Raw genomic sequence first — 14670 nt, forward strand, 5'->3', positions numbered from 1 at the left:
TGCTCTTTCTATTTTCTTTAGGATTTGCATACCATTAAAATGTTTGTTATCCAAATAAAAGCAAGCTCTGAGTAAAATAGATTTAAATCAAACGGTGAATGAATAGTTTATTATATTTGTGGCTTGTGGTTATGAATTAATTGGTGAAATTGGTGAATAAGTAAAGATAAGCTATTGTAAATACAGTACAGTAAATACAGTTTGTCTCACCTTTGAATTCGGGGATAATCTCATGTGGATTCCTAAGAACTGCTTCAAATACTCTTCAACTAAATCAGTACTGTTTAATGTTCGAGTGTAATGATTTCTAATCCTATTATCCACTATCATCCAGAAGAGGATGAGTTCCTTTTTTTTGTGTCTGGTTCCTCTCAATGTTTCTTCCTCAGGGAGCTTTTCCTTGCCTTGGTCATCTCTGGCTCACTCATTAGGAGTCTAAATCTTCTCAATCGAATTTCTGTAAAGCTGCTTTGGAACAGTGTCTATTGTTGACCCAGCTACACAGAGACAATTGAATTAAATTGAAATTTGGGAGGGTCAGATTGACAATGAGGCTTGTTTGTGGAGTTTTAAAGGGTCACTGGAACCTACACCTGGTACCCGTGGAATTCAGAATCTTCCACAAAAACCCATGTGTGTTTCCAAGTCCTGATGCACTGCAAATGTTTTCCCCACTCTAACACACCCACTCCCTTGTTCATGAGTCAGGTATGTTAGAAAGGAAAAAATGTGCAGTGCAGGTGGACGACGGTGCAGGACTGGTAAACACACACTCATTTTTTTGTTTGCCTGTTTTTTGTCGGTGAGGTTACAAAAGAGGAAGTGTTTATGATTAATGATTATAGCTAAACAGAGTAGTTGTTCATTCCAGGATGGTAGTCACTCTGGCAATTAGCTGGTGAATGTTTCTGATGTGAAAAAGCCTAGAGCAAAATCCCAGAACCACCAAACTTCTCCACCCAAAACACACACATGCCGTACAGCCTTACACGTAATTCATAGATACATTTTTTTCTGCATATCGCTTTGGCTTTGACGTTGAACCTTTCCTCGGTTTTGTTACTCCTGAAAAGCATTTAATCATTGTGACATGAAATGAAACTGTTTTTTTCTGCTCTAAAACTGGCACCCTCAGGACATTTGTATTTCAGCCAAGTAAAAACAGATTTCGTAACTGACTTTGAGGATAAAAGGTCATGACTTCTACAGAACTGAACAATATAATGTAGTGCTATGTTAAACAGACACTTCAGCCAAAATAAATACTTTAACTCTCAGTACATTTGGTGTGAGTAATGCGTGTCTACTCACATCTTGCAGTAAGCATTAGTAGTTTAAATACTGGAAAACAAACCTCATTAGGATAAAGAAGGAGGGTGGAAGTCCATTTTGATGGACTACAATCAAACTGGGAAGGTCAGCCTGGCTCATTATCTAAATGCCATTGAAGTAGAAGATGGACAGCTAGTTCATTTTTGCATCACCTTTACCTGAATTCCTTTAGAAGTTTATAAGACAATCGCTATATCCTCAATGCATCTAAAATGCATCTTCACTCAAAATTGCAATAAACACAACACTACTAGTTAACTGGACTGGACTGGATTGCTCAAGGGATTTCCACACACATTTATGTAATACATGCTGGTTAGTTCAGGTTGGAAGACTGGCACTGTGGTAATCCTGAATTTGAGCTACTGACTGTGTGGAGTTTTGTTAATTTACCCCTAGATGCCCTTCATCAGACTGGCCGTTTAGGGTGTATTCCTGCCTCTGTTACTGATTCCTGATCTACCATGACCCTGACTAGGAGAAAATGCTTCCTGAAGATATAATTATCCTAAGTTATTTTTTTCAGGTGTATTTGAGCTCCCTGTAATGTAATGTTCTGCTATCAGTTTCCTACTTAGTGTTCAGAAACTTTCTGATTTTGAAAGATTTCGAAAGCTTTCTAAAGAACATTTACTTTGAACATTTATTTAATGAATAAATGGATGGACGAATGAATGAATGAATGAATGAATGAATGAATGAATGAATGAATGAATGAATGAATGAAGGATGGATGGATAGTGTTGGCCTTTTTGATACACTAAGCATAAGCACAATTTCAGCCACCAAAACAAATAAATACTCCCCACATCAGACTTTTTATTCATCAGACTCAAAATAAAACTTACTAAAGTAGAAAGTAGAAAATTATCTACTTTTAGTCTGTACTATTTTTGGCTATATAATGAACCACTAGACTTATTATTGCACTTTTAGGCTTGTTCTTGTTTGATGGGTTTCCCCTTGTGGGTTGCTGACTGCATAAACACACTGAATTATAACAGAAATTGAAGGGTAAATGTAGGCATTGTGTAGGCATTCTCAATGCTAATTTAACTAACCAAATGTTTGGGTTTTTTTGTACATATCCTCTACTGTTGCCTCAGTCTGTGGTTATTATACTACCAAGGCAGTGATAAACAACAACACAACAATGATACAAAATTTGAGAGATATGATGCTGTGCAGCAGAATATAACATAACAGCAACTGTTCTAACGTTAATTAACCCATTAGTCAACAGAAATCGCTATGTTTTAATATGCATATCAGGTCCAGGATTGGGACTGATATAAATTCACAGAACTGAATCAATCTTACTGCACCCTGCAAAGCAATAAGCCCTTCCACTGTTGTTGTTTGATTAGCTAGGGGAAAAGAAGCCTGATTCTTATTTGAAACAGTCTGTCCTCAGTTTTCACTTTAATAATGCAAGGTGTCTGAATGACTCCATGGCTTGTGAATGGAGGCTATTATGAAACAACATCACACATGCAAAAAAGTACAAACACATCCGGGCAGTTTGTTAGCAAAACTCTATTTTTACCCCGAGGTTTCAAATGCGTCACATCGACGTGAGAGATCCGGAAGGACCTATTTACACTGAATAACGAGGGCACCACACTGATGGTAGCCATTACATCCAAACATCTGTACATGCCATGAACCAGAAGGCTACAGGCTGCCATACAAGAAGGAGGGGGTGTGTGTGGAATGATACGCACAACAAATACACCCTTTCATCATGTGCCACACATAGCTACAATACCCAAAGTCCTGCTTGTTATGCACATACTGTACAATGCCATCTGCCCTCAAACCATGCTAGCAGCAAAGACATTGCCCACACCCATATAAACAAATTCAGAGTCAGTGCTGTCCAATTAAAGCTGAGACCGAACTGGTATGTCTGCTCACTTGGCATATGGACAAGGAAAACTAGGCTCTAGTGTTCTACAAAATTGTCTAGTCAGCTAACAACACACCCAACCCATCTCTCTCTCACTCCATGTATCGCTCTCTCGTTCATTAATTATGAATGGGTCGCTACAACGTCTTACAGCTTTGGGGTTCTGATAGATCAGCACTCTCAGCTTTACAAACTAGTGTTCACTTTATCACTCTGACCTACATACTGTATGGCATGTACCATGTTTTTATAGTGCAAGTACTCTATGTGTATTCTACTGGTACTCACACTTGTTTTCAAAAGTTCACAAGCTCGAATAGAAATAATAATCAGCTTGCCTTTAAAAATCATTGTTCCACTTCCTATCCAACTGACTATAATGCAAGAATAATATATCCTTAGTTCCTGGCTTGTTTCCCACCACACTGCCAGATCAGTGACAGTAACAGCACATTTATACAAGCCCTGATAATGAGTGTACATTGTAAAATGGTGCGTTAATTGCCTTGATTATTCTGATTGCACTAGATTGCTCTCATGAGTAGAGTTAATGGACTGACTTATGGCCTATGACCCAGCGCAACATGAACCAGAAGGATCTAGATGACCAAAGGCAATTTTAACCAAAAACATTTAATCGCTTGCATTTGCAATTGCAATTACGTGCACTTGGGCAAGTTTACTTGCAATCACAAGCATCACTGCTAAATAAAAAATGAGTAAAGGCTGAAAGTCCAATTAGTACAAAAAGAATGCTCCCCAAAAATAGAATTAGAGGTAGGATGTAAAAGTGGTAGAAAAAATATATTTCAACAAATAGTCTGCTAACCCCTTAAAGGTTCTATCTAGAACCCTACAACAGAATGTTTCCCTATCAGAGAGGAAAATAATGAATAATTTTGGTAGCTAAGAATCCTTACCAACTGACATTTAGGGGAAATTACTGGGTGATGTGGTAGCTTAGTGCTTAAGCTGTTGGACTACTGATCGGAAGGTTGTCAGTTTGAATCCCAGGACCACCAAAAGCTGCTACAGCTGGGCCCCTGGGCAAGGCCCTTAACCCTCAGTTGCATAAAATGAGATAAAAATGTATAGTAAGTCACTCTGGTATCTGCTAAATGGCAGAAATGTAAATGAAATTAGAGAAAGCTGGGATTTTGAAAATGGTTAAAGTTGTCCGGGCTAGGTCTGATGTTTTGACATCATGGGGAGGTAAAAAAAAGAAAGAAAGAAAGAAAGAAAGATAGGACCTTTTGAGTTAAAACTGCTTTCTTGTAATTTTGGACTGAATATGTGTTTGTACTGACGTCCCATCCAGAATGAATTCCCACATCAAGCTCAGTGAATACACAAAGGATTCATTGTGAACCTGACCAGGAATTAAGCATGTACTGAAAATAAACAACTGAATGAATAAAAACCTCAGTTTTTCTCTTACATGGATAAAAAATACATATCCGGCAAACATCCCAGGTCGTAGTTTTATCTCTCACCTGTCTGTAAATGCCTCATTAAACAAAGGTGCTTTTGCCAAATTCTCACCATTACCAATCAGCTGGGGTTCCAGACTGTAAGACTGTGTTGGTGTGAAAGAGCTATGCTACAGAACACCTTCATTTCCACTTCATTAGCTGAGTACAAAGTGTGACTGTAAATACAGACTCAAGCACAATTGGGAGGAGGTTTTGTTCAGTCTTTAGATAAGTGAAATGTGCTAATAATGATTTCTGCTTAGGGAACATTGAGTGTCTGCTTAGGGAACAGAGAGAAAGAGGCAAGAGGCAGAGAGAGAGAGAGAGAGAGAGAGAGAGAATGAACAGAAGATAAATTTTTCAGTATCTGCTGATAGCTGTGAGAGGACAGGACATGTGTGAATGTTTCTATTCATTTGAAAGAAAGCCTGTATACCAAGATTACCATTTATATTGCTTTCTATATCCGGCTCATATAGACATATCCATATATGTATGTCTGTATAGTATATAATAGTCATATCAGTTGTATACGTACATACAGGAAGATGACAAGATAAAGGAAACTGATATCTCTGTTATGCTATGTGAAGAATTTTGCTCTCATGCTTCGGGTTCACTTGTCCTCTAAAAGAGAAGTCTTTAAATGAGAGTAGTCAGTCATCCAACTGATGAAACTAGATTTATGTCCTTCACAGTCACCAGATTTCAGTAATGTGTTAAGCATGATCTTCATCACTTTTAGAATGATCTCTATTGCACCAATACAGTTCCAGAGACTTGTAGAATTTATGTCAGGACACATTGAAGCTGGTCTAGCAGCTCATAGTGCTCCAACATGTTACTGTTCAATTCAATTTTAGCTGTAAAGCATTATTAACAATAGACATTGTCACAAAGCAGCTACACAGAAATCGTGATATACCGTAGATCTAGATCTCTAATGAGTAAGGCAGAGGTGAGCAAGGAAGAAATCCCCGAGAAGTCATGAGGAACCAGACACAAAGGAAAGTAAACAATTAATCTTATATAATAAAATAAAACAGTTAAAATGTGATGGACAGATGTTTACTATGAGCAACTAGTTTTATCATTTATATGGAACTACAATCTCTATCTTATGCACAGAAGGAATACAAGCTAAATATTTAGCCTGGATATAACTAAAAAGACTATGGCTGCAGATAAAATGTTACGTGCCCTACGTAGTTTATCCCAATTCTTCTGTTTTTATTACTGCTATTATAGAAGGCTATTGTATAGAGCATCTTGCCTGGATCGCTTTTGGGCTGCTATACAAAAGTGACTCACACATACTGTAACCATAACAACACAATTTCCATGAGTCCTATGATAAGTATAGCGCATTCACGTCTTGCCAGGATTACGGTAATTACAAGCTTCCGACTTGCAAAGCGCTCACATGTTCGTGTCAAAACTCATAATTAGCAGTCGGGCAGCTGGAATTTTCTGACAGTGTTCGGACTTGACACTGCATGACATCTCGATACAAACATGACGGGAATAAGGCCAATGACACACTTCAACACACTTATGAACAATGGAAAGTGTCTCATACAATATCTAATGCACGTTTATCATTTTGATGATTGCAATTGAAAAGATTTACTTCTGAGAAGATGAGCACAAAGTTAAAAAATATAAGCTGTCAAACTTAATATGGACCAATATATACTGTGTATTTGGGGGAAGATCCATGTCTGACCAGCTCTAGACCACTAAGATCTTGTTGTTATAACCCACTGTAAAGCTGTCTGGCTCTGTGTTGGATCTCCATCAGCATCTGTGTTCAGTGAGCGCTCACTGGGTGACCTGAGTCTCCAAAAGTGTTGTCTGGTAATCATTAAAATCCCAAGATAACATGCTAACACTGTTATGAACTCAGAAGCTACACTGACCTCAGGAGTTCTTGGTTGCACAATTTCCTCGTGACTATAAACTGTTGAAGAAAGGGCATTTACATTATTTACTGTCCAGTGTCACCCAAATGAAGATGGGTTCCCGTCTGAGCCTGGTTCCTCTCAAGGTTTCTTCCTCATATCATCACAGTGATTTTCTTTGCCACCATCACCTCAGGCTTGCTCATTAGGGATAAATAACAACTTAACTTTTAACTTTAGTATGTTTCTTCTGTAAAGCAGCTTTGAGACAATGTCCATTGTTAAAAGCTCTACACAAACAAATTGAATTGACTCAATGGTTAGTTGGTCTAACAAGCAGAAGTTGTGAACAAGCTACGCACTGATTACGATGAACAAGTGTGACGCTGAAATTGTACCTGACATACTGTATATGTTACATTACAGCTAAGAAAAAGGAGTTCACATTTCATGTAGCTATGTCTCTCAGAGAAATATTTAAATGCTTTTTTACTAAAAGTACAAAAAAACAAGTCTGCTGGAAATCGCACTAATGATCCTTTTTCTGAGATTCTGATGTTAGCCTGTACAATAATAACTCTGACAAACAAAATTATATCAACCGCCTTGATAAAAAATAAAAAGCATGTGCAGCAGCAGGCAGTTTACGCAACATCTGTTAAACTTTATATTTGTTAGGAATTTAGATCAACCCCATACAGATGTCTGATCCTAAACTCACCTTATGACTTTACAAACACAGTAGGTCCTGAGAAAAAGAAATTATTATTAATGTTTAGGAAAAAAACCTTTAATGATAGTATGGATTGGGTGTTATGAGAAGTGTCTCCACCCCAAAGCTGAAAGCTCTGCTGCTTGAGATGGTCATATTTCTTTCTTCACATGAATCACTCCACACCCATTGTGCTGCTGCAAAAAAAACCCAAGTGAGCCGTCTTGGGACTGCTATTCAAAGCCTTTGTGCTGTTTTTATCTTATTCATCGATCCAATTGTTTCAGGTGCACAGAGAGACCTATTTAGTCCCTGCCTCTTTTCTTTGCATTACAACAAGATATTTTTACAGAAGATGACTGATGTCTGTTTTTTTTCTTATTATTTTTTTGAATAAATATAAAGGAACATGCCCTAACTACTTGACATTGACTTCACAGTAAATGTGTCAGCACTTTCTATAGAAAGCCTCCCAACTCAACCACTACGTATTATCTTTCCAAGCATCGTATCAGCTAAACAACACACACACAAAAAAACGGATTTAAAGGCATCAGGGATCAGGTAGGAGATCCGCCAGGACACGGTGCACTGGCCAGAAAAATGCTCCTAATGAAAGTAATCAGACACCACGTATGCTGTTAACTGCAGCCTCACACACACATCAAAGAAGCTGCATGAAGCCACATAATGACTGCCTGTGTGTGTGTGTGTGTGTGTGTGTGAGTGCAGTATGTACTTACTGTCAAGGCACTGGGCACACTCAGTTTGAGTATCTCCACACGGGGTGATTACCCCCTCCCCTGGTGGACACTCTATGCAGCACTCACCACTTTTGGTGTAGTGACCAGAATCACACCCATCGTCCACGGGCAGTGTAGAGCCACACACTACTGCCACCTATGGAGACACACACATACACAGAGAGAGTGTTTGTCATTTCATCACATCACACAAGCTTTACCCATTTCGCTTAACGTCCATGCCATTGATAGAAATGACTGTCGTTCGTCTTTAAAGGAACATTCCACTATAAAATCTCTCTCCACTGTGCATATCTGAAGCATATATCTGATTACAACAAACAAGATTTTGACCCATTTCCATCACAGTGAACAGAACACTAAAGTTTAAACAATGGACGTGTAAGGAAAGCTGTTGAATTCGGTCAATAAGCATTTAAAATGTGAAGCCGGACTGTATAATGCAGATTTAAAAGCAAAGTTGTTTCACTGATATGAGCAAGCAACAAGTCACAGATGTTTTTTTGGAGTTTGTATCTAGTGGGTGTTTAATAAGCTCTAATGTCACTTTGTCCACTGTCCAGCATTTTTTTTCTTTTTTGATTGCTTGTTGGTTTGTTTGTTTAGTTCTGATTAATAACTCTAGTTGCTACTTACAGTATATATACCGTAAATTCTATTAAAACAAATTTAATAATGCAGTAATCAGTATTAAAATTGCTGGCTTTGTGCTAGCTTCATCGATAGATTAGCAAAGCAAGCAAACTGTACTAACTCTCAATCTCAGTCTCTTTTGTTGCTTCCTACTTCCTTCTAAGGTTTGTTTTTCTTTATAATGTATCTATTTGAATTGAAGTTTTTCTTCCGTTTTTGCATATCGGACATTAAAATGCATGTAAGAACTTTAGTTGTGCGTGGGATGCTGAAGAAACATTGGGCCGTATGTACTGGTCAAAAGATTGATCGAATGAAAATTGCAATTCATTTTTTCCCCCCAAAATTTATTCAAATGCCAATTGCCACTTATTCAACCTACCAACCAGGGAGGAAGAAGACAAACCTGAGCTTCCTCTAAGACATGTGGAAGGAGCCATCCATATCTTTTCCAACTGATGCTCATGTTGTATCACAGGGCAGTGTAACCCACTCAGAGAAAAGTGCTGTCTGCCCTCTTCCACATACACAAGCTTAGACAGCCATAATTGCCTAGTCTGACTGTGATTGACAGAAGACAGAGCATATGCCATGCCTTCCATCCAGGGACCATTGCCGATTTTCGGTCATATCTCATGCAATCTCAGCTGATAAAGTGAACACTTTTCTGCTGCACCACTCAGGTCCTGTCGCTCTGCCACAGCTCTATGTCTCACATGTACATATGAAATGACAGGTCATGGGCCACTTGTCATGTGTTGCTTGCTTCCTTAGGGTTAAGGTTTATGGGTTAAGAGATGATTTTTAAGAGACTAAAATGTTTACTAAAGTTTACTGCTTTTTTTTATGTAGTTTTATCTAATTTTCCAACTTAAACCTAAAAACTCAAAAAGTTCTTCCAGGTAAATACTCTACATGTTCTCTCTCTGAGGTGTCTGTGTGATTAGGTTGGAAACACTACTGGCTTCATTATGAGCCACAATGAATTTTTCCTCTGAAAAAGTATATTATATTATAATAATTATATATTATATTTAATTTTTTTTAATGAATACCTAAATCTTTGAGTAAAGATTTCAAGAAACCATTCTACCAAAAACAAATAAATTCTTGTTCAAGTTCAACAACTGCCCATAGACTTCCATTATAAGCAAATTATTCCTAAACATGTTTCCTTTGCTTCCCCAGTACAGTACAGGAAAGCATAGAAATTACCCTCTATGGTGACTGCACATACGTTGCAGATGTGGCGGATGAAGCCGTGGAGTATTCGTTTAACTTGTACGTATTGATTTTATTATCTCAAGGCCTTTATTACACATCCGAGATAATGAGAGGACAGCATTAAAAAGACATCACACTTTCACACAGAAAATCCTAAAAGTAAGCACCCACGGCCTCTCATTTTGCGGCTACACCCTAACTCCTCCACAGAATAAGTGGACTGGAAGTCCTTTCGCTCCTTTGAGGGAAAAGAGGCTTTAAAGAGCCAAACTGAAGCCCATGGAGTGGACTTTACGGCACCGTTCAGTCCATAAATCAGGGTGTGTGCAGGAGGGATGGTACACAGTTTTGCCTGCAGCTGTTTCCGCTCCACTGGTCAGAGAATGCAGCCTTAATAGGCCACACACTGATACTTTCTACACGTATATGCTTATAGTCCCCAAGACAGTTTTTAGCCCTGCAGTTAGCACGTACATGTGAAAATTATCAACCAGTGACTTTTGTGCTTTAGGAAATACAACATAATCACTTGGACACACTCTCCTCAATTAGAACAATTACTGAGAACCTGCTGCGAATGAGTGTGTGTGTGTGTTAAAGCTTTTAGTTAAAGACTAAAGATTTGCTCTTGACAACTGTGCACCGTGTGTGTTTGTGATTGACAGTTAAGATTATGTCCACCAACCAGGTGCCGGATGATTGAAGGCGCTCCACACACACACACACACACATGCTTTCATTTACACACAGAATCCTAAGTTTAAAAAAATAAAAAATAAAAAGTACAAACACATGCATGTATATATTGCCTAAACTTTTCCTTTAGCTTTGCTTGTTGTTCTAATTGATTCATTTTACTCCCTCAGTCGTATTCTTTGAAGACACACACATCTACACTATGTGTGCATTTACATACATATGGAAAATATATAAAATGATAGACATGTAAACACAAACTGCTTTTGATACATACAAAATAGCTCCCTGGCATGAGAACCAAGGCTGACTGCATCAGAACCAGAATAAGGAAGCAATTATCAAGACCGTATGAGTGAGAAAATCTTCTATAATTTGTGTTTCTCTACCATCAAATTTTATTATTATATGTTACATTCTCTCTCTCTCTTGTCTTTTTTTTATGTATGCTCCTCACTACTCACAGTCTCCCGATTCTCCCCCTCCGTTCTCCTCTACCCCCACACCCCTCTTCCCGCCCCCACTTTCTTTCAGAAGCAGATGCCCAGGCACAGGGACCAATTTAGCACCCTGGTTTACTCTCTTCTTTGCTCCACCCCCCTCCCTCTTTTCCTGCTTCGCTCTTCTTAATTTAATTCAGTTCAGTTCACTTCAGTTGCTGACAAGCCCTTGTTTTCTTACATATCTTCCAAAGCTTTGTCTAATTTATGTATGACTAATCAAGCAGATATTCTTTTGTATCTTTCCATTGTCTTTCTCTCTGTGTGTCAAAACACACACATTGCTTTTGTGGTCCTAAGAGTCTTTCACTGACTTGTGTGTTACAGAATCTCAGTGATGCTCTGCTCTGCTAACACCTATCCCTAACCCCTAACTCTAACGTCAGCACCCAAAAGACGTCACTGGGCTGGTTTAGGTTTTCAAATAACTGCTGTGTTTAAATAAATGCACACAGCAAATAGAATTCAGCACCTTTCTTATGGGATGCAGCCAAATGCCTTCATAGATATATTTCCATGCATTAATGCATTTGGTCCTGACTCAGGGTGAAAACCTGCACACACACACGAGGTGTGAGTACTGCACTAAACAATGAAATTGTATCAATACTCTTTCCTGATTAACTCTATTCTGCCAGGCTGTTCATTTTGCAGTAAAGCCCACCATGCACACACACACACACACACTCCTACCCATGGGGAGTTCTTCAGTTACACCATGTAAGATCAGGTTTAGCTGATCCAGAGCTGAGCACACTACAGCTTTTTAAACAGTGAATGACTGAATAAAAACGACTCCAACACTGCACAAGAGTTTCAGAGCAGAGTTACGCCACTTGTATCCTTATCTGAGTACACATGATAGGCTATACAGAGAATGCCATACACAGCTGAAGCAGCACATCTAACAAAAAGTGGAAGGGAAACGAGGTGCCAGTGGACGACTTAAGATCACTACATTAGATGGCTTGAGCTGATGAAAATATATATATATATATATTCTCAGTAGATGGTTATATGTCAGAGGAAGAGCTGGTCATGTGTAGCGCGCGCGCCACGCGGGGACTTAGCGCTTGCGCCGCGCGGTTCAAACCCGTGCACCGGTTTTCTGTTATCAGTGATAACAGACCACTCCACAGCATCCTGCTCATCTTAATATCAGCACGTGTCTTGATTTTGTGCCTCAACGAACAGTTTTGGCAGTGAACACAGCGACGTGTAAAACATCTTTACGCAGGAAAAAACGACTTGTGTGCCATAGGAGTGTCTACACCTTGTATGGACTAAAAAAGCATGTTGAGGCACCTGAATCAATTCAATATAAAGCTATAACAATGTATTTCGTTCGGTCTTACGTTAATCACCTGTAAGCATTAATTAATTCTTTAGGGGTTTTTTTGGTTTTGTTTTTTGCAACCTGCTATAAAGATTAAGGAACCTTTCTCCAGAGCCATAGTCCCACATAAGATGCTTGTTTACCTAGATAAACATGATTTTTTTTTTTTTTGTCATCCAGATGAATGTAAGTTTTAACAGCTTAAATGTAAATAAATTATTGCTATATGGGGAAAAAAGCGACTTCTGGGGTCGAATAGTCTACAAGATGTCCAGTGACATGAAGCAAAAAACAAAAATTGCATGCTTACACACCAGGACCAACTCGAAGTTATGTAAACCTGTTTAAAAAATAAAATAAATAAAAACAAGATTTTTTGTAACCATAACGATTAATACTTTTTTTACCATAAAATGGGATTAAAGCACCTGACCCCAGAGCCATGATCCCATACAGAAGTGCACGTGCACTTTCCCTGGATGAACATGATTTCGTTTTATCTTATCATCCAGACAAAAAAAATATTAGCACTAAAAAAAGCAATGTGAGTGATTATTTCCCTTGGAAGAAGAAGAAGAAGAAGAAGAAGAAGAAGAAGAAGAAGAAGAAGAAGAAGAAGAAGAAAAGAAATGCGGTTTAAAAAGAAAAAAAAGGACCTGTTCTTGGAATTACGCAATGATCTATCCACAAACTAGAACGTGTGAAGAAATCGTGGGAACATATGATATGGAAAAACAAGTTCTACAACAGCACGAGCGTGTTTATTAACGCAGCAGATCTGCAAAACCTGAAATGTGCAACTCCCCAAGGGCTGAACTCAGTCTTCCAAAATTCATCTTACTGTATGCACACTGCTGCTGGTGCATCACTGGAAATAAAACCAGGTCTTAATTCGTAAAAGTTAAAGCAATAATCTCTCTCTCTCTCTCTCTCTCTCTCTCTCTCTCTTTCTCTGTGTGTGTGTGTGTGTGTGTGTGTCTTAATCCATTCATTCAAAGGATTCCACTCCTCGCCTATAAAATGTTACCTTTATAATTTTACAGCATGGGTGTTTGTATTCTAGCTTAAAGCCAGAAAGACAGACCTGTCCAATAAGCAATGTCAAGTGCTGCACAAGCTGTCATGTGGTGCAAGCTGGAAAAACACTTTAATTGCATCCCGTCGTGCGCATCGTGCTGCAAGTGTCCCGGTACTTACCACCGCGCAAAACACCATCCACGTTAAAGTGTCCATGACTGAAAGGCTCTTCCTCCTCGTCCCTCTCTGAATGCGCAGCAGCTAACGGTCACCGAGGCGTGAGTAGCTCATAGTAAGTCCCGTGTGGAAGACGAGTCGAGCTCAGTGCCGTGCGTGGGACTTCAGCACCGTAGTGCTCTCCTCCTTCTGCGCGCGCCCGTGCGCGCTCCCGTCCCGTGTATGTGTGTGTGTGTCGATCTCGTCTACTGTCCCGCGCACCGCTGTCTGTGTGTGTGTGTGTCTCCTGTCCCACAAGCGCTGTGTTGTGCTGTCTGCCAGTGCACTGCGGAGCTGAGAGATGGGCACAAGGAGCTGATAGAAGAGGAGGAGGAGGAGGAGGAAGAGGAGGAGGCACGACATCACCTTCATCCCCCCTCCTCTCACTCACTCATCCCAAATCTAAGATTCTTTCTTCTGCTTTGGGGTGCATATTATTATTATTATTATTATTATTATTATTATTATTATTATTATTATTATTATTATAGTTGTTGTTGTTGTCTCACGTTCTCATTTTACACCACCTTTCTTCTCTTTTTCCTGTGTGTATGTAAGGCTTTAATATTTACTTATTATCTAGTTTTAATTTTACGTCTTAGTAATGTTTTAACGCAAGCTTATTTCATTTTATCTGCATCTGTTAATGCCCTTAGCCTACTTTGTCTTGAGGTATTATGTATTCTTGATATCACTTTCATAGGCTTGATGCAATGCCTCTGTTCTGTGTTTCCACTACACTGTTTTTGTGTAGTGGAAACAGGTTTCAGGTTTGTGCTTCTTTGCTCATTTTATTTGCTTCAGCGTTTTTATTCCGTCATGAGTCTTTCACGGTGCTATTTATTGAAGAAGAAAAAATCTAAATATGTTTGCAAGCCTTACTACCTGTAAGCTAATACCTGGGGGCGAATTAGGGAAAAAGTAAAAAAAAAATGAATGAGTGTAACCAGTATGACGT

General features: G+C 38.9%; 1 protein-coding gene across 1 annotated transcript in view; it reads right to left on the minus strand.

Moving 5' to 3' along the window:
- The window catches only part of ngfra (nerve growth factor receptor a (TNFR superfamily, member 16)), a 47422-nt gene extending 33410 nt beyond the window's left edge, over positions 1-14012 (minus strand). The window contains exons 1-2 of the mRNA XM_058412419.1: positions 13677-14012; positions 8070-8226 (exon numbers count right to left, since the gene is read on the minus strand). Coding sequence (XP_058268402.1) covers positions 8070-8226; positions 13677-13712 — 193 coding nt within the window. The 5' untranslated portion in view covers positions 13713-14012. The remainder of the gene's footprint in view (positions 1-8069; positions 8227-13676) is intronic.
- Between the last annotated feature and the right edge of the window lie 658 nt (positions 14013-14670).

Source organism: Hemibagrus wyckioides, linkage group LG02 (assembly GCF_019097595.1).
Source record: "Hemibagrus wyckioides isolate EC202008001 linkage group LG02, SWU_Hwy_1.0, whole genome shotgun sequence".
Lineage (NCBI taxonomy): Eukaryota > Metazoa > Chordata > Actinopteri > Siluriformes > Bagridae > Hemibagrus > Hemibagrus wyckioides.